Raw genomic sequence first — 19,429 nt, forward strand, 5'->3', positions numbered from 1 at the left:
ACGAAGGAGGCATAACTTTCACGTAAAAGGGGGTGTGGAAAGAGCTAGCGAAAAAAAAACGTACACAAATTTGTGCGAAAATGTGTGCAAAAAAAAAAAAAAAAAAAAAAAAAAGCTTGTACACCTTTTTTTACTTCTTTTCTGGCGCTTTTTTTATGTTGTTTTTTTTTTTTTTTTTTTTTCTTTATTTTTGCAACCATTTGGCGTCCCTTCGCTTGCTTTTTTACCTGACTGTTTGCTCCTTTTTTTTTTTTTTTATTAACCGTTAATAAGAAAAAAGTTGGCAACATTTTCGGGCGAGCCTTTTTATCTCACTTTTTGTGAAAAACTGCACTTTTAAAATTAATGAAAATGGAGGTGGCGCTGCGGTGGGACCCCCCTCCCCGGCTGGCAGGTGTAACCCGTTGTATGTTTTGCTAAAATGAACTTGCGGTGTAGGAACGTTTCAAAAAAAAAGAATGACCCTCCGAAGTGGAGCTCATTCGGGGGGAGATTGCGAAAAAAAAAAAGTAACTTCAAATAAAACAGTCCGAAGTTAAACCGACGCAAGCGAAACCAATTCGAATAAAGTGGGTCCCCCCCGCGGAGTCACCCACACGTAATGTGTACGGCCGAACAGGGCAGAAATGCACCTGCGCGCTCACACGAAATGGTGAATAAAGCGGCACATAAAACGTGCAAATGGGTAAATAAATGGATAAGCAAGCCAGTCAGACAAAGCGATGCCGCGTGGTGACAGCGGGACGGGGAAGTTTTCATCCTCATCCTCCGCTTCCTCCCACCCCTCCAACGCACACACATGTTGGACATCATCTATGGGACAGCAAGAGCCACGGTAGAACCCGCGCGAACACGCTACCCCCCAGTGATTATTCGCTGCGCCAAGTGAGCAACGCATAATGTGCTCCGAACTGCATGCAGCGCGGCGGCATTGTCATTGCAAAGCTTCGGCGTAACGCTCAAGCACTTCAAAACAGTACACGGATTTATCTTCTTAAAAATTAGTAACTCCTGAATTTTTTTTAAAATGGCAAGGAAAGGTTCATCAAAAGAGCCATATTTAAAAAAGAAAAACAGACATAGCAATACATTTTGCACCTCCTTCACATCCACCTTTTGTATAAGTTCCCCAACAGCTGCGACATGTTCCTTTTGGATCACTAACTTTTCGTTCTTGCAAAAAATTTTTAAAATAATGTGTAGCCCCCTTTCCGTGAGCTTCATCTGGGAGGGGGATCCATTCTTTAGCAGCGCATTTTGAAGCAAAGCAGTAATTTGCTCCATTTTTTTTTCATTTTTTGTTTTCTCCGCACAGTAGTAGAGAGCTATATGGGATAAATGATCCAGACCCTCTAGCTTATCTTCCAACAAGTCCCAAAATAGCTTTATCAAATGGGTAAAATTGGGATCGAACGATAAGCTGTTACAGTAGGCATGCAGCATAACAACCAACTCGTCTGCACTGAAGGAGCTTCTAATTGCTCTGACTCTGTCGTGAACTAACTCCCACATGTAATGGTTATTCATTTTTCGTTTGTTAATATCTTCACATGTGTGTGCCAACGCACTGTTATTCATTTTTGAAATGCGTCTTAGGAAGGCTTCTTCCAAGTTGTAAGATTCTTCCGTTTCTTTTATGGCTTCCCTTTTTTGTTGGAAGAAGGACGTGAATGCTGCTTTCTTCTCCCCATTTGGCAGAACTCTGTTTAGGCCTTTCCCATGCCAGGGGGGGCGAAGGAGTGTTCTCCTCCACAGATAAGTCATATTGGAAAGGGGGCGAGGGGGGCCCATACTCGTCGTATTTGTGAAGTAGAGCAAAAACAATTTGGAGTGGCTCACCAGATTCACCCCCCTGTAGAGGGCATTTTACGCGACGCGCAACCTTTCCTCCCACCATGTGCCTTCCCTGCTGGCAGGCGCTACAGCACTTTTCGGACGGGGTGGGGGCAGCCAGGGCACTACACATGCATATTTATACGTACATATATTTGTATATGTACGCATGTGTCATACCCATTGGCGCCCTCGCCCCGCTGGGGATGTGCCCGGTGCAGCTCGCCTCATCGCTGCACGCACGGGTAGCGCGCCGCCGTTGCTAAATGGTGAGAGGGGGAAATCCTTTTCTTATTTATTCTCCCCCAAAAAATGCCATTTGGTGTAGCTATATATATATATATATATATATTTTTTTTTTTTTTTTCTTTTGTGCCCCTTATATGAGCAGTGGATGTGAAGCTGATTTACAGGGGGGGTTCCCCTTCCTCGTCTAGCACAGCACCGCAGGTACACTCTTGCAGGTGGTGCGGCTGACAGATTCGTCAGAGCTGCCCACCACTGTGCTTTTCCCGCTTGGGCGTCTCTTCCCCCGACGTGATGGCGGTAGAGAGGGGGCACCGCGCGGTTGCTCAGATGGTCTACCCTTCGGGATATGCCCAAAAAAAACATAAAAAAAAACATAAAAAAGAATATTAAAAAGTATTAAAAAAATAAAATGAGCAGAGCAAATCGAAGAGTGCGCAAATGAAGCGGTATGCATTCCCACCACGCGCAACCCTCCCGACGCGGCGGCGCGAGGGCCTACCGAAATGGAAGGGGAACAGCCCGACTTTTTCAGAGGTGGTAAAAATTTCCCCCCCATCCTTTAGTGTCGCAATTTTTTTACGCCACAAAATTGGGAAAAAAAAAAAAAAATAAAATAAAATAAATAAATAAGTCCCTTGCTCGCATCACAAGTGACATTTTTCCCGTAGCGCAGCAACTTGGAAGAAGGAGAAGGACGACCACCAATCTATCTTCCGCGTTTTCTACAAGATAGCGAATTTGCGGGCATAGGGGGGTTGTACCAACAATATATAGGTTTACCTCTCTCATCGCATACGTTGCTCTTTCGTACGTTCGGGGCCAAACGTAACCCCATTTTCTTGCCAATTTACCGCCCACCCTTTTGCGCGTAGGCGACCCGTGGCTGTACATGCGGATCGAGAGGGTGCCAGTTGAGAAGCGCTCCCGAAACGAGACCGCAAATGTATGCGCTGAGCGATTATGCATGTTTATTGGTTTTCCCATTTGTGAGGAAGAGCCACAGAGTGAAAGGAGCAAAGCTGGTCCATATTCAGCACACCTGAGGAGAGACGCCTGAGGAGAGGCCCCCCCCAGTTGGTCGTTCCTTTCAGTGGGAAGGAAAAACTAACCCTCGTGGGAAACACGCTGAGGTTCCTGGAAGGACCATGAAAGGGGGAAGCAGTGGAAGAGCGGAACGCCGTGGAGGTGGCTGCCGAGTAAAAAAAGTGACCTTTAGAGAACCCCCAGTCGTCTGCGAATTTAGCGAAAACGAGAAGCATGAGTTTGAAGAATCCTCTTGTGGAGAAGGGGCAGATGCCAAAACCCTTTTGGACGAAACAGAGTTGTCATCGCTGATGGAAAGCTTCGACCCGGTAAGTTTTGGCATTAAAGAAAAGCTAAGTGAAAGTGAAAAGAAAATACTCATCAGGGAAATTTACGGAAGAAGCGGTGCTAACGGTGCGTTTTCTACGTCCGTATCAAATAGGAAGAAGGACAAGAAGGGTATTACCCTTAGGGAGGAAGATCCTGTGGAGGAGCAGCCAGGGGAGATAGGAGGAGAACTAACCAGCTATGCTAGCCGGCAGAATGGGGGAAGCCAACTCTGGGAATATTCCTACTACAACGCAAGCGAGACGAGCAACAAAACGGGGAAGAAGAAGAAGAAGAAGAAGAAGAAGAAGAAAAAAAAAAGGAAAGGAGCGAAGGAGGAGGACCCCATGGCCTATCTCGATGGAGACTGCTACTTCCCAAATGATGGCTATAACTATGAACAACACTTAAAAAGTATAAGCCCCAATTTTGTAAGTGCAAAGTCCAAAGGAGAGAATAACATTTTTGAGGTTAAGCCGACAGATGAAGAGGAGAGAGAGCTATTTAAAACGTTTGAAGAGGACAACTACGAAGAACTGAATGATAATTTTGTGTACGAAGCGCAGGATGTGAGTGGAGAGGATAAGCTAGACGTGTCAAAGGATCTCATTTGGGGCACCTCCGACTGGAGTTTCCCCATCGGTGGGGCCAGTATCACTTATTTGGCTGCCGATAGGGGGAGGCTAAACCAGTTGGGGGACAGCGAGGATGGAGACACGACCGACGGGGGGGTGGGCGACGCGGAGGGGGAGGCAGCCCCTTTGCCAGGGAATCACCACCTTCGCAGTGGCAGCGGTGGTGGCGGCAGCGGCGGTGGGAGAGGCGACCCGGACGAGAACGGGTACGTCATCTTCGACGAGGGTACGCACCCAAGTAACTCCACATGTGAGAAGGGAAAACGAAAAGAGGCAAAGGCAGGTAAAAGCGACCCAAAGGAAGGTAAAAGCGACCCGGACGCACTCAAGCTGAGCGACCTGGTCAAGCTGGAAATGCAAAAAGTCGACAGCAAAAATTTGAACGAAATAAAAAGTATAGTTGTGAAAAAAAAAAAAAAAAAAAAAAAAAATCGTGCCGCAAATAGTGCAGACAACACACTTGTCCACGTAAATGTAGAGGACAAGATCAAAATTTTGCAAATTTTAAATTCACAAGAAGAGGAAGAAGGCCACCGTGGGAAGGGTGATGGTGAGGAGAACTCTCATTCGGATGCGTCCGGGGAGTTCCTTTTCTCCTCCTCTTCCGATGAGTCCTCTTCCTCATTGTCATACGATTGCGAAACAATCCTCACGACGAAGACGAACACGACGAACCACCCTTGCAAGTTAGTCATCCCCAAGAAGGTCCCTACCCCCTCCTCGGCCAGCCCGCTGATTAACCCTCTCCCGCACGGCAGCGCCAACGCGAGGAGGAGGGACAGGGAGAAGGAGAAAGCGGGCGAGGAGGCCAAGCTGGAGAGCTACCTGGTCCTGGAAAATGTAAGCAGCGGCCCGCCGGGCAGAAGCGGTGAAGAGGCAAAGCGGTGGAGAGGCCCTTGCCTCTTGCGTCAACGCCCATGCGTTTGTTCGTGGGCGTTCCTCTGCACACCGCCTACTTGCCGCATATTCACGCTAACTCACCGCTTACCCCCCCCTGCAGATAAACACCACGCGCAGCAAAAACGAAACCCCCGAAGAAAAGAGGGAGCGGAAGAAGTCCGTCAAGGAGGCGCAGCGGCTGAACCGGAAGTTGAAAAAGGAAAACGCCCTGCTGATGAAGGTACGGCCTGTGCGCTGAGAAAGTTGCCTTATTCGCCCCCCGTGTTGGCTCTGTGTGTTTGTTGCGTTTGTCCAGCATATTTGTTGGCCGCACCTTTTAGCCACACTTTTTCGCCACACCTTTTCGCCACATTTCTTTGCCACATCTCTCCGTTGCACTTCCCCCCCCCGCAGAGCGAAAAAAAAATGATGAACAAGAAGAGCAACCCCTTCGACATCAGAGACAACGTCAAGTACATTAAACTGTAAACCGGGGGTCCCTTCGACGCGCTCCGCTTTGAGGATTTTTGTGCGTCTCGGTTGGCGGACGCAGCCGAGTGGACGTGGCGATGTGGCTAGTCACTCGTTCGCTGCGTTGGCGCAAAGAGCGCCGTCGATTTGTTTCGTTTTTCGGGTCATTTTGCTGGCCATTTTGCTGGACATTTTGGCGGCCATTTTTCCTGCCATTTTGCTGGCCATTTTTACGGGCTTCTAACCCCCCCTGTTTCGTGTTACCCCGCTTTAATTTCCTTTTTTCGTCGCGCGCATAACCCCCTAACTCGTTGTGCCTGTCAAAATGCATTTCCCGAAATGCCCCTCCCCCTCCGCGCCTTCACCCTTCTGGATGATGCACATCGGGAAGAAAAAAAAAAAAAAAAAAAAAAAAAACCGTTACAATTACAACGAAACAACGGTCCTTTTGCAAACTTGCCAAAGTGGGCACCCGTGGTGGAAAAATATTCTTTCTGTGCAAAACCCTCAAAAGAAAAAAAAAAAAAGAAAAAAAGGCCATGATAATGATGAAGGCAACTCGCGGTGCATTTGCATACACCGCGCACAAAAAAAAGGCACCTCCTCATTAACCGCCGTTTCGCTCGCAAAAGGGGACAATGATTCGCACGAAGTGGTCCCTAATGACGTTGTAATATCTATCCTCCTCGCGAAAGGCCACCTCATCATCACTGCAATCCGAAAACGCCTTCGCGATTCTGTCTGCACACACCCGTTCCACATGTTCATATTCGTCGAGCAATTTTTGAACAAAGGAAAAATCGCCCAGCGTGTTATTCACATGATGAAGGACTCTTCGGATGAAATTTTTGTTATTCGATTGGAAGAAGTCTTGGGGGGAGCTGCCCCGACAGGTGTGGTAGTAATGTGCGTTCTGCGCTTCGCCAGCTTCGTCAACTTCGCCCAATTCGCCCGCTTCGCTGACTTCGTCGGGGGGACCCCCCTCTTGTGAGGGGCCCTCACCACCCACAGAACAGTCACTGCCATACGTCCCCAGCAAGGAACACACATTCAGCCTGGAAAAACATTTATAAAAATTTTTGTACAAAATTTCAAAGAGAGTTACAACTTGGTCCCTCTTCAGCTTGTGGGCCTTACTGGTGGTGCCTTTCCATCTGGTGGCTCGTCCCCTTAAGCTTTGGCCCTCCTCGGTGCTGGTCTCTCCGGAGGAACGTCTTCCCTGGCCACTGCCTCGGCTGCTGCTACTGCTACGGATGCTACCACTCCTGCCTCTTCCATCGCTTTCCCCCCCTCTTTGGGCGAACCCGGCGGAGACCTCCCTAACGCGGATCTCGTCCACACATGTGGGCAAAATTTTGCTGAAGAAGACGCGGGAAAAAACCTCATCAAAGTGCATGTCCAAGGGTTGCCTCTTCCTATCGCCCCCTTTAAAAAATAAACTGCGCCCCTCATAAATCACCTCCCTTTGGGGATTCAAATAGACCCCCAGCTGGCCCTTCAAATACACATAATAAATGCGCCTATCTTTGCCTTCCTTTTTACGCGTTTTTCTACAAAACCTTCTCTGCTTTCGTTGCTCCTCACTGGGGGAAGTGCTGCCCCCGGAATGATTACTATGGTAGGCGCTGGGATTTATTTCTTTCCTCTGCTGATCGCCTTCCTCAGTTTTAAAGCTATCTGCGGGTGGGTATTTGCCGGGGGGGGACTTCCCCCTCTTCCTTTTCTTCTCCACTTCTTCACCATTTGGTGTTTTTCCCGGGCGGGTCCTTTTCTTCGCCACTTCCTCATCGTATGGTGTTTTTCCCTGGCGATCCCTTTTCTTCTTCTTCCCCTCGTCGGACCCCTTTACATCCCTCCCGCATTTCCCCTTCGTCTTTCTGGTTTCCACTTGGTCTATTTTTTTCCCTATCATGTTCGCTTTTTTCACCTCTTCGATGGGGACGTTCGGATGGGGAGGAGCCTCACTTGGAGGTGCGGTGGTAGACCCGATCGGATGATCCATGACTGGCCGATTGGGTGGGTCCTCTTTACACTGCTCCTCAACCCTGTGTGTGATTACCCCCCCATTTCTGCCACTCCGCTCCGGGCTGTCATCCAGCTTGAAGTGCTTCTCCAGTTGGGGATCTCTGCAGAGTTTGATGTTCCTCTTGAGGATTATTTTTACTGGCCTCCTTTGCGCGGCGGGCTGTGGAGGCTTCGCCTGGTGGGGCACCTCCTCCCGCGCTGTGAGATCTGGTGGCCTATCCCGCCTTTCCCTCTCCACGCACTTCCTACACCCGGACGACTTAAAAACCAACCTGAACAGCTCATGCGAGAGGAACGACCTGTACCTAACGGCGCACACCTCGCACAGGGATTTTACAATTTTCCTCATCTTCCCAAGGGGCAGCTTCCCCGGGTCGTCCGCTCTACTCCTTCGCAAAAAACGCCCTACCCTTTTCGCGTACCTGTAGAGGAGCCTCCGCTCGCGCGCTTCCGCAGTTTTGTTTGCGCTCATGGGGGTGTTGGCGGTGGGGGTGGAGGTGACACTGGCAATGGAATTGGCACCGTCTCTGGCACCGCCCCTTGGGTGGGGACCCACCTCCGGGTTGACCTTCCCCTCAGCGTTGTCGCTGGGGCACCCCGGGAGGCTACCCCCCATCTCCCTCGAAAGATTAGCAGACCGATCATGCAGGGAAGGTCTCCTATGTGAAGTTTCCTCTCGTGAAGACGCCACCTCTGTGGTCTCCACTGGTGACGCTTCCAAAGAGGAAGGGCCCCCCCCCTGCTGCCGCTCACCTACGCAATCGCTGGAGCATCTGTCCAAACCGCACATGTGCCATTTCAACCTGTTTAGGGTAGCTTCCTCCGTGGAAGTGTCCCCCTCCAAGAAGAACCTACTTAAAAATTGTATGTAATATCGGTGCAGTAGTTCGAACCGCTTGATGTGTACCTCCCTACGAGTGAAGTGGGCACTGTTGTAGTTGCCCCCTGCGGAGGAATCTCCTCCCAAATGGCGAGTCGACTCCGTAAGCTGCTTCACCTGCAGGTACTCCCCGAGCATATTCAGTTTGTACTGCTGCCTGGTGAACTCCCTGAGGTGGAAGTAAAACTGGATTCTGTCCGCTCGGCGGGGCTCGCCAATCGGGGAGGGCTCGTCAATATGGGCAGTCTTGCCATCCTTGTCATCCTCGCCACCCTCACACCTGCCATTCCTTCCAGTGTAGCAACTGGGGGAGTACCTCTTGGCGGGGTTTCCATCCGGGGGAGCCTCCCAGCAAGAGGGACCCACCTGGGGGACACCTCCGAGGGCAAAACTGAAGTCAGCGAAAGGGATGTGGCTCCAAACATGCAAGTCCTCATCGGTGCTCACACAGCAGAGGATTGTCTTTCTTCCCTCAGGTAAAAGGGCGCGCATCATTCTGTTCATTCTTCTCCCTACGCGTTTCCTCCTTTCGCATGGGGCATGTAAATACGCTCGTCCACTTTGCCAACCAGTGGGGGTTTCATACAGGGGGGGGTGACTCACCAGGTTGTAAAAAGTATACATATTTTTTTCACCCGGTTTGCTTGCCAACGTGGGGATATCCTCACCATTTCTCTTCCCTTCTTGGGGGTCTCCCCCCGCGGTGCCTCCACGGGGATTACCCCTCAGCTTACTGAGGCTGGAAACTATCCCCTTCTGAAGTGTCTCTATCCTTGCCCTTATAGTGTCTACCTTATGGGTGTCCATTTGGTTGCTGTGCCTCCCCCTCGATTTGGCCTTCTCCGTTTGGTCTTTAACGATCTGGGGGTCATTCGAAGGGGAGTTGCTCCGAGCGTTCACATATTCGGAGGTCGCTTCTCCCCCGACGATTTCTCTGCTGAAATTACGTCCATTAATGTCACATGGGGGGGGCCCCCCACTTGGCTGACCCTTCTGCACAGTTTGAGGTCCCCCCTGAGGCAGCTCTGCCAAGTGGTATGGCACACCCGTTCCTCTCCGTGTTGGCTTCTCCCCTTGGTGGTCGCTTACGCAGGGCGCATCTTCTCTCCTCTTCGGGGGACCCACCTCACGGACACATGTACAATCACTATGGGTGCATTTCTTCCAACTGAGCTCACACCCGTTTGAGGATTCCTCTCCACTGCTGGAGGTGCGTCTTCTCCTGCCCCGTACACTACCGCCGAGTCTTCTCCTGTCGCCCCCCTCCCTCTGACTGCTCAGCTGCAAAAAGTGGCCACTCGGGTGCGAAAAAATGTAGTCTATCATTGAGTTGAAAATGTGCCTGTATTTTATGTCGTATTGGGCCAGGTGGTCCCTTTGGTTCGGATCGCAGCTGTCCTTTTCGCCCTTTGGAGGAGACGCGCTGGGGGAATCCGCGACAGTGGAAGTGCCCTCGGGGGAATGACCCCTTCGACCCTCGCCCTGGGCCCTATCACGGGCATCATCATCGCCGCCGTAGCAACTACCGCCACCGCTACCACCCCCGGCGGGGCACTCCTCCTTAAAGTCCTCCCTCTCCACGGATACCAAGTAATTTACAATCGAGAGCACCTCGTCGCAGTTCATGTCCCCCTCGTGAGGGGGTTCGTTCGGGAGTGCCTCTATTGTTCCTTCCTGAGGGGTTTCATAACTGGAGGTACCCCCATGTGAGTCGCTCTGCGGGTTGCTCTGCGTGTCTCTGTGCGTGCCCACTTCGTCACCCCCCTCCACAGAGCGGCACCCGTGAAGACGCGGTTCACCCAGGGGGGCCTCTAACTGTGGGTCGTTCCTCGCAGATTCACTTCCGCCTTCACATTGGGGACTACCACATGGGGGCATGTTAAAGTGCTCCTCATGTTGATCATAATTCTGGATGGCCCTGTCCTTTTCTTCCCTTCCGTTTTTCCCAACGTCGCGGCCGCCCGCTTCTTCCTTCTTCCCCTTCTTGGGGCTGCTTTCCACTTGGTCCGTTTTTCCCATCCCGTGTTTGAAGCCAGTGTGGGTCGCGCGGAGGGGTCACTGGTGGACACATGCTGGCAGCGGTGCAGCGGTGATGTAGACATGCACACGGGGGATCTCCACAAAGCGCCGCTTTGCAGCAGTGATGTAGACATGCACACGGGGGATCTCCCCAAAGCGCCACTTTGCAGCAGTGGTTTACGCATACACACGGGGGATCTCCCAAAAGCGCCGCTCATGTGTTGTGGAAGCGCTTTTCACTTGGCTGCCTCACCACGCCGCTTCCCTTTTGCTGTGTAAACTGTTCACACGATGCGTTTAGGAGAAGCAACAGGAGGTGCCCTTTGTTGCGCCCCTTATCTGGCAACCCACACGATCATAGCTGCTTAGCTATGCATCCCTCTTGTCACTCCTTTTTTTTCCGTTTAGAAGGTGGCTCCCTGGCCCTAGCCCGCTGCACCCCTTTTGTGTGCCCACATTGGGGGAAGTTAGGCCAATTTTTCCTCGCCCCTTTGCTCGTGCCACTTCTTCCCCAAGGCAGAACGGCACGTGAGCACTCAGCGGGTGCGCTTCCAGCTGACCATCCTACTTAATTCACAGCAGCACAGTTAAGCAGAGGGGTAGGAAAAAAAAAAAATAAAATAAAAAGTAAAGCCGTGCTGTGCTGTGCTGTGCTATGCCGTGCCGTTAGAAGGGTATACCCCCAAAGGATAACCGCCTCGCAAAGGCTCCCCTTTTTTGACGTTTCGAAAGTTCACAGGGAAAGCGAGCCTCTCCAAAAAGAGGCTGGCCATTTCTACACTGTGGAGGCATTTCCAAATTGGTGCCCCCTCGCCGAGCCCCCACTTGGCCAATCGTTTTTAGCCCATTCTTTTGCGGTGACTCCTCCCCCGCTGAGCTGCGGACGTTGCGGAAGCTGCGACGTTGCGGAAGCTGCCAACGTTGCGGAGGGCCAAGGATGAACGATGATCGGGGCCAGCGCGCGTAGACTGGCCGGGTACCCCAAGGCCTCCTTCCACGAGCAGAGCATAAACCCCTTCTCGAATGTGCAGTGGTGAGTGCGGTGTGAATGGCATAAAGTGGTTTGCAGTAGGTTGAATGGGTTGAACGGGTTGAATGGGTTGAATGGGTTGAGGGGGTTGAGGGGGTTGAAGTGGGTCGAACCGCGTCACACCTCGCCAAACCGCCTCACCCCACTTCAACACACTTCAAACCGCGTCACACCTCGCCACACCACTTCAACACACTTCAAACCGCCCCACAGGAAAAGCACCCCCTTCCTGAAGAAGAACATGCCGAAGACGGACCCCTTCGCGGAGGAGCACGTGTCCAGAAACGCCATCAGCGTATTCGACAGGGAGAAGGGCAACTGGTTCGTCATCGACGCGTATAACAAAAGCGTGGGAAGTCTCAGCGTGTGCATCAGCAAGTTGCTGCAAGGGAAGTACCGTGTAGACCACAACCCGAATAGGGTAAACGGCAGCAGCGTTATAGTGGTCAATGCCATTCACGTCAAGTTCTATGGCCACACGTGGGATACAAAAATATATAAATTCCCCAGAAAGAGTCATTCCAAGGGACCCAAGATTCTGACGTGCAAAACAGTTTTCGCCAGGAACCCCTCGATGGTTTTAAATTTAGCTGTTAAGAGGATGCTCCCAAACAACCGACTGCGGCAGCTGTATTATAGGAAGCTCTTTGTCTACCCTGGCGCCATCCACCCGCATTGGGGCATACCTCAAGTCATCGTTCCCAAGAGGGACGTGGCCCGCAGTGCGGACCAACCAACCCTCAAGGCATTCACAGTCGTCTAAAATGGGGGATTCTCCCCCATCCCCCCTTTTTTTTTTTTTTTTTTTTTTTTTTAGTATGTGTACATGACAGGAACATACGCACAGCTCCTTTTTTTTTGGAGCACCTGGGGTGATCCCTTTTCCCTGCATGGAGCTTTTCATACATTTTGAATTTTGCCACACGGAGGGGCACTTCTTCCAAACCGACACGTTCGAAGCGGAATGGTAAAGAAGCGGTCAAAGTTGATGCACCCCCATCGGGCATTTCGCACGTTCGGCCTGCCAAAACATCCCATTAGGGCATCACATCATCGCTTCTTTTGAATCCACCCGGTTTGCAAAAAAAAAGTGAAAGTGAAAGCAGCGTGGGGTACGCCCTTTGTAGGTACCACACACACACACACATAGATAGATACATACATACATGCGTACCCCCCGAAGGAACCCCCACGTGTGACTTTACAAACGGGCCACATTTCTGCGTTGTCTATTTGGGGGTTGCCCCCAGGAGGAGTTCCTCTTCAGAGGCATTTTCACTTTGAGGGCAATCTGCACAATAGGGGGAATGCCCTCGTTAGCATGTGTTGGAGAGGAGCATCTCTTTACGCAGTTGCTAAGGTGTGCCCGCGCATACGTGTACGGTGCGGATGTATCTTCTCGGAAGCGTCCCCTTAGGTACCCCTCGAGTCAAACGTAGGCAGAGCCCCCAACCCATAAACACGCTTCACAAAAAGGGGTGATCCTCCCCCCTACCCCCTTTTTTTTCTGGGGGAGAGGATTTAAAATGTACACGCATATATGTATTATATATACGTGTAGGGACTTGCTAATATGATGCGTACCTGGTGGGGCGTTCCCCATCGCCCCCATTTTGTGCCGCTCCCCTTTGGGTGAAAGAAAAAAAAAAAAAAAAAGAACAAACCGAAGCAGAGATGGGAAGCGGCTTGGGGAAGTGCCCATTTTGTGTGGTCATCCCCCAGCGCGCACGCTCCTATGCGCATGGCGCATGGCGGCGGTTGGCCTTAATGGCTCAGCAACTGCGGGTGGGGCGAGCACCGTAGCGTTTGCGCCTTCACGCGCGTCGACACGCTCGCGCGCAGGGGTCGCTGCGGCCCGTTCGTCCCGTTCGTCCCGTTCGTCCCGTTCGGTCGGTTCGCCAAAATGTTTACGCGTCACCCAGTTCGCCTTAACGGTATATTAACACAGCGCTCGCTCCTTGCCCAGTTTTATCCGCTCAGCGATAATCCACCTATCCGCTTATCCTCTCATCATCTCATCCGCTTATCCTCTCATCCGCTTATCCTCTCATCCGCTTATCCTCTCATCCGCTCATCATCTCACCATCTCATCACCTCATTTGCTTATTCACTTATCCACTCATCCGCTTACCCACTTAGCCACCTCTTTTCCCCTTGGCGCCCGCCAAACCCGCGCTTTGCTACGCCGCGTGGGCCACCCCCCGTTCACCAGATCGCTTCACACAAATAGTAAACGCGAACGGTGAGCGGCGAGCAGAGAACGGCAAACATCGAATGTTCAACGCGCGGACTGTTTTCCCCTCCCACGCGTGGAGGCAGCACATACGCGCATGCCGCGCGCACAGTGAGTGCCACTCTGCTTCGCGCGAACTGATTTGGAAGGAACAACTTGGGAGCGTCGCGCTACCCCCCTCGCTTTACACTTCCAAGGGGGGGTTACACTGCTATTGTGTATCCCTTGTTCTGACACTGTTGGCGTAGTGGCGCGCTTTTGATCCTGCGCAAGGCGAGCGGGGGTCCCCTGGAAATATGCCGCTTCCCCGCGCAGCGTATGTGTTTTCCCGTGGGAGCAGTACCTCCTTCCACCGATACGCCCCCAACGAATGAGCGACGGGTGCGGTGACGAGGACGCACGGAGGCGCCAGCGCATCGGAACGGCGTCTCGTTAGGGCTCCACCAAGTTGCAGCCTGGCGGTGTGGCGCGGCGCAGCGGCCTCTTGCGACAGGGCTAACCCGCGTGCGGACAGCTATTTTGAACGTGTACGTCTGATCGCGTTTGAGCGCGCACGCCTGATCGCATTTGAGCGCGCACGCCTGATCGCGTTTGAGCACTTCCCCTATCCTACTTCTATTTGCCCCTATCCTACTTCTATTTGCCCCTATCCTACTTCTATTTGCCCCTATCCTACTTCTATTTGCCCCTATCCTACTTCTATTTGCCCCTTTCCTACTCCCCTTTTGCTTTCCCCCTTTGCTTTCCCCCTTTGCTTCCCCCTTTTGGCATTTCTCTTTTCCCCCCCGCGATCATGGCGCTGAAAAGCATCAACATCAGCGGGAACTTCGACTGGTGCCCCTTCGAAGAGCACAAGAACTACCTGGCCTGCTTCACCTCCCACAACCTGCTGTACTCCAACGGAAGCAATCTGAACAACTACGTGTACCTGCTGGACATTAGCCTTAACAGCGAGGGGAGGAATTTAGAAATTGTGAGTAAGCTCAATTTTGAGGAGGCCCTGAAAAGCGGGCAAAGTGGGAAGAAGAAAGGCACCAACGAGTACGTCACGAGTTTCGAATGGGTAAACAGCAGCAGCTTTGTCGAGTCGGAGGGGGAAGGTGCTTTACGCAAGGGAATAATAGTGGGGGGGCTAACCAATGGGGATGTCATTCTGCTAAACGCGCAAAATTTATTTGTGGAAAAACCATCCCACGAGCAGTTCATACTGAGTAAGGCAAATGTACATGAGGGGGCCATAAACTGCCTAGAGTGTAACAAACACAAGAGCCATTTGATAGCAACAGGGGGAAATGATGGGCAGCTATTCATCACCGACATTGAGAGTATTTGCTCCCCAACTTCATATGACCCATATTTAGATAAAAATAATTTACAAAAAATTACCTGCCTAAATTGGAATAGGAAAGTATCCCACATTTTGGCTACCTCCTCAAACAATGGCAACACAGTCATTTGGGATTTGAAAATAAAAAAAGCGGCCGTCAGTTTTAGAGACCCACACAGTAGAACTAAAACTTCTTCTCTTGCCTGGCTAGCCAATCAGCCAACCCAAATTCTAGTTGCGTATGATGATGAGAAGAGCCCCTGCATGCAACTGTGGGACTTACGAAACGCCAACTACCCCATCAAGGAGATCATTGGGCATTCCAAAGGGATTAACAATATCACCTTCAGCACCATCGACACGAATTTGTTAATTTCGTCCGGAAAAGACACAACCAAGTGTTGGTACTTGAGCAGCGGTAACTTGGACGTATTCAACGAGGTGAATAACTCAGCCAATAATGTTTACTCTAAATGGTCTCCCTTCATCCCCGACTTGTTTGCTTCTGCTACTAGCATGGACACGGTTCAGATTAACTCCATTAACAACGGCGTGAAGATGACGAGCAAGTATGTGCCCAGCTTTTACGGGAGGGCCGCGGGCATCACCTTCGGCTTCGGCGGGAAGATCTGCTGCTTTGGCAACGCCGCGGAGGATAGCGGCGGGGTCAGCGGTGGCGGTATTAGCGGGGTCAGCAGCGCAGCCACCGCTGCCACCGCCGGTGACCCCCCCGAGAGCAAGTTCCCCATCAAGTGCCACATCTACTCCACCGAAATGGAGCTCATCTCCGAGGCGGACAAATTCGAAAAGTACATCGCCAGCGGGAACTACTTCGAGTTTTGCGAAAGTAAAATAGCCAAGACGGAGGACCAGCACGAGAAGCTCACCTGGAGGATCTTGCAGTCGCTGTGCGCGTCGCAGAAGGAGGGAATCGTTAAGCACCTCGGCTACGACATGAGCGAAATTGTGCAGAAGATTGAGGGCAGCACGGGGAAGCAGCCGGGGTTTATCTTTGACAAGCTGGCCGAGGAGGAGAAGGAGAAGCTCTTGGCGAAGAGCGCGTCGTGCACGCAGCTCGGTGGCGACAGCATGGTGGGCGCAGGCAGCATGATGGGTGGCTCCGCGGCGGGATTAGTACCCGGCGCGCCAAACTATGAGCATATGAGTGGCGCATACATGACCGGAGGCGCGGTGGGCATGGACCCGAACCTGCTGCCCCCCGGAGCAGCCGCCTCCACAGCCGCAGCCGCTTCCTCCGCCACCGCGGGTACCCCCATGGTGATAGACAACACGCAGGGCTTCAACTCATCGTTCGACGTCGACCCGGAGAAGTTCTTCAGGGAGCTGGGCGAGAAGAAGGAAAATGAAGAGACCACGCAGGAGGAGAAGCAGCCGAAGGGAGGTAAAGCGCCGGAGGAGGAGAAGCAACAAAAGGGAGACAAAACAGCGGAGGAGGAAAAACCACAGAAGGGAAAGAAAAAGGGAAAGGATAAGGGGAAGAAAAAAGGAAAGGGAGCAAGTGGCGGCGTAACAGGAGCGGCGGACGAAGAAGGCGAGGGCGAGGGCGAAGAGGAAGATGACGACGATGGACTGGCTGGAAGCAACGGACCAGGAGGTGCCAAAGGTGATGACCAAGGGAGTGGAAGCAAAGAGAAAACTCAAATGAGTGAAAATACAAATTGGGACTCCGGCATAGAATCCATCATTAAAGAGTGCGTCCTAGTGGGGAACATCGAAACGGCAGTAGAGTTATGTCTGCACAAGAACCGAATGGCAGATGCCTTGTTCTTATCCTCCTTTGGAGGTGAGCAGCTCTGGTATAAAACAAAAACGTTATACATTAGGAAGCAGAAGAGCACCTTCATGAGGAGCTTAAATTACATTTTGGATGACCAACTGGAGCTCCTCGTTCAGCAGATTGACCTCTCCTCCTGGGGAGAAGCCCTCTCCATACTATGCACCTACGCATTAAATAAGGCCAATTTTAATACCCTCTGTGAAACCCTAGCCAAGAGACTGCAAAATGAAAAATTTGACATCCGGGCTGCATCCATTTGTTACCTTTGTGCCTCTAACTTTGACCAGACGGTGGAAATCTGGAACGACATGCCCTCTACGCAAAATTGCCTTCTTAGTGTGCTCCAAGATATGGTAGAAAAAATGACCGTTCTGAAGATGGCCATAAAGCATGACGTGTTTAATGCCATCATGAATAGGAAGATCAATCAGTACGCCGAGCTGCTAGCCAATTCGGGACGACTGAAAGCGGCCATGACGTTCTTGTGCCTAACTCAGGAGGATCAAACGGAGGAGAGTCTAATCCTGAGAGACCGCATTTTTAACAGCGGTGCGCATATGCTTTGCCACCAGGTGAAACCCCCCATGTCTCCTTTCCAAGTGCTACATGTAAAATCGGCTGCGGGGGGGATGATGCACCAGGGTTACCAACCGTATAATCAGAACGCGCAATTTAAGCCCAACGTCATGGGCGGCGGCTTGAACCATGGCCCGTCTAAGCTCTTCTCCCCCACGAAGAGCGCCACGTCCATGATTGCCCCCCCGCCGATGCAGCCGTCCATGCAGTCGGCACCCCCGCACGCCACCCACATGGGCTACTCCGCCATGCCGCCCAACAAATTCAACACCCAAGTTATAAACGCCCCCCCACCCCAACGCGCATCCTTCGCAAGCACCTCTGCCAAGAATTTCCCCCTGGGGAACGTCAGTGCGGTGAAGCCCCCATCCATGAGCACCATGTCCCCCTCATTCATGATGCCCCCCTCAGGACCTCCTCCCCCCTCGAGTGCCTCCCCCCCCTCCTACGCCTCCATGTCGAATCTTTCAAATTTTAGCTCACCGCCGGGTATGAAGGCAGAGCAGGATGATCAGAAGCAGACCGCACCGGGTGGAGGAGGAGCGGCAGCTGGAGGAGTGGGAGGTGTTGGTGGACCCATGTTTCCCCCGCAGTCCTACGCCAACAACCAGAGACGAATGCAACCGGGTGGAAGTGCCCCACCTGCACAAACCAACCAAATGAGCAACCGGAGCTTCCCCTCCATGCAAAATGTCTCGCCCGCCCCCCCTGGAAATAGAAATGTGCCCGTCGCCCCCAATTCGAACAGTATGACCTTCCAGCAGGACAACTCTGGCCAGCCTTTCCTCAAAAGGGAGTGCATAGATCAGCAGGCGCCGTACGGAGGGGCAGTCAGCCCCCCGGGCATGCAGCCCAGTAGCTTTGGCGCCTCCTTCCAGGACGGCACGAACAAGGTCGGGCTGGGCGGCCAGCCGGGCGGCCCCCCCTCATCAGGTTAGGCGGGAGCAGGAGCAGGAGCGGAAGCGAGTGCACCGAGTGCGGCGCGTTTAGCAGTGCGTTTAGCAGCGCGTGTAGCAGTGCGTGTAGCAGCGCCTGTAACGCGGTGTGTAGCGCATTTCATGTAGTCACGTTTGCAGCGGTGCGAACTGCTATGTATGTGCCGGTTCACCTGGAATGCACCCCCCACCCGCAGGCCTCAGCACGACGTCCCCAATCGCGGGCGCCCTGACCGTCACCCCCGGAATGCCGGTCCCCTGGCCCATCCCCACGACGACCCAACAGGTGCGCGCTGAGCAGCGTGGTTGGCCGCATAGCGGTGTAACCACGTCGCTGCGTCCCACCCGATGAACCACGTCACCGCTTTCCTCCCGGTTAACCACTTTGCCTCTTCCCTCCTCCACTTTCATAACTCACTTCACCGCTTCCCCTGCGCAGCTCGGATCCACGACCACCTCCACGGCGAACGAAAACAAGAAGATACAAACGGCCACCAAAGAGCAGAACGGCGTGTTCATGGGAAGGGGAAACGTAGACAATGTGAAGAAGACCATAAGTAGCTTCCTCAATGGGTACATCTCACAGGAGCCAATGAAAAAGAAGGCAGAAGATGTCTCCATCAAGGTGCACGAGCTGTTTGATAAGCTAGACACTGGGTCGTTTAATGAGCAGATAAATGAGAGCATCATCAGTATGGTTAGCGCGCTTAATGCGAATGATTTCAGGGCAGCCAACAAGGTTATAGTGGACCTGAGTAGGAACTTGTGGGACGGGAGCAACAAGTCATGGTACGAGGGTCACCCCGCGTGGCACTGCAGAAGCGATTGCCAATGGGATTGCCATTGGGATTGCCATTGGAATAGCCAATGGGATTACCATTGGGTTTTTTCCCCCCCCTCCGCGATGGTTTTTTCTTAACTTCCCTCGCGCACCTCTAACGGAGGTGAACACATCTGTTTGCACATTTTTTTTTATTTTCTTTTTGCAGGATTATGGGCCTCAAGTGCATTATACCAAAGTGCTGACGCGACGCAGCGCGGTGTGGTATACGTGACCGTTGCGCCATGTGATGTATCTTTTTTCCTTTCCCCCCATTGGAGTGTTGAACTCCCAACCCCCCTAAAGGCTGCTTAAAGGAAAGGCGAATGGCTTGCCCCCGTCCGTTTGGTCGGTCCGTGCTCCCACAGC

The 19,429-nt window shown here is 52.3% G+C and overlaps 5 protein-coding genes across 5 annotated transcripts, besides 14 other annotated features; 3 read left to right on the plus strand and 2 right to left on the minus strand.

The window, feature by feature from the left end:
* Window positions 1-98: 98 nt before the first annotated feature.
* Window positions 99-124: a microsatellite.
* Window positions 125-158: 34 nt separating this feature from the next.
* Window positions 159-202: a microsatellite.
* Window positions 203-855: 653 nt separating this feature from the next.
* PVX_002810 (hypothetical protein, conserved) lies at window positions 856-1,764 on the minus strand (the record flags this gene model as incomplete). Its single annotated transcript, XM_001612851.1, has 1 exon — window positions 856-1,764. One exon carries the CDS (start codon window positions 1,762-1,764, stop codon window positions 856-858), a length of 909 nt encoding a protein of 302 aa, XP_001612901.1.
* A 208-nt stretch (window positions 1,765-1,972) lies between these two features.
* Window positions 1,973-2,009: a microsatellite.
* Window positions 2,010-2,172: 163 nt separating this feature from the next.
* Window positions 2,173-2,195: a microsatellite.
* Window positions 2,196-2,687: 492 nt separating this feature from the next.
* Window positions 2,688-2,715: a microsatellite.
* A 28-nt stretch (window positions 2,716-2,743) lies between these two features.
* PVX_002815 (hypothetical protein, conserved) lies at window positions 2,744-5,435 on the plus strand (the record flags this gene model as incomplete). The annotated part of the gene is made up of 3 exons (XM_001612852.1): window positions 2,744-4,907; window positions 5,068-5,187; window positions 5,361-5,435. The coding sequence occupies exons 1-3, from the start codon at window positions 3,228-3,230 to the stop codon at window positions 5,433-5,435; spliced, it is 1,875 nt and encodes a 624-aa protein (XP_001612902.1). The 5' UTR covers window positions 2,744-3,227.
* Window positions 3,723-3,767: a microsatellite.
* Window positions 4,483-4,508: a microsatellite.
* Window positions 5,436-5,815: 380 nt separating the features above from the next.
* Window positions 5,816-5,844: a microsatellite.
* Window positions 5,845-5,936: 92 nt separating this feature from the next.
* Window positions 5,937-5,962: a microsatellite.
* A 62-nt stretch (window positions 5,963-6,024) lies between these two features.
* On the minus strand, window positions 6,025-10,341 carry PVX_002820 (hypothetical protein; the record flags this gene model as incomplete). The annotated part of the gene is made up of 1 exon (XM_001612853.1): window positions 6,025-10,341. One exon carries the CDS (start codon window positions 10,339-10,341, stop codon window positions 6,025-6,027), a length of 4,317 nt encoding a protein of 1,438 aa, XP_001612903.1.
* Window positions 10,342-10,983: 642 nt separating this feature from the next.
* Window positions 10,984-11,018: a microsatellite.
* Window positions 11,019-11,285: 267 nt separating this feature from the next.
* PVX_002825 (50S ribosomal protein L13, putative) lies at window positions 11,286-12,134 on the plus strand (the record flags this gene model as incomplete). Its single annotated transcript, XM_001612854.1, has 2 exons — window positions 11,286-11,374; window positions 11,585-12,134. The coding sequence occupies 2 exons, from the start codon at window positions 11,286-11,288 to the stop codon at window positions 12,132-12,134; spliced, it is 639 nt and encodes a 212-aa protein (XP_001612904.1).
* Window positions 11,493-11,593: a microsatellite.
* Window positions 12,135-12,170: 36 nt separating the features above from the next.
* Window positions 12,171-12,196: a microsatellite.
* A 317-nt stretch (window positions 12,197-12,513) lies between these two features.
* Window positions 12,514-12,555: a microsatellite.
* A 1,662-nt stretch (window positions 12,556-14,217) lies between these two features.
* Window positions 14,218-14,331: a microsatellite.
* Window positions 14,332-14,397: 66 nt separating this feature from the next.
* PVX_002830 (hypothetical protein, conserved) lies at window positions 14,398-19,266 on the plus strand (the record flags this gene model as incomplete). Its single annotated transcript, XM_001612855.1, has 4 exons — window positions 14,398-18,238; window positions 18,438-18,526; window positions 18,680-19,029; window positions 19,230-19,266. The coding sequence occupies 4 exons, from the start codon at window positions 14,398-14,400 to the stop codon at window positions 19,264-19,266; spliced, it is 4,317 nt and encodes a 1,438-aa protein (XP_001612905.1).
* Between the last annotated feature and the right edge of the window lie 163 nt (window positions 19,267-19,429).

This window comes from Plasmodium vivax, chromosome 4 (assembly GCF_000002415.2).
Source record: "Plasmodium vivax chromosome 4, whole genome shotgun sequence".
Classification (NCBI taxonomy): domain Eukaryota; phylum Apicomplexa; class Aconoidasida; order Haemosporida; family Plasmodiidae; genus Plasmodium; species Plasmodium vivax.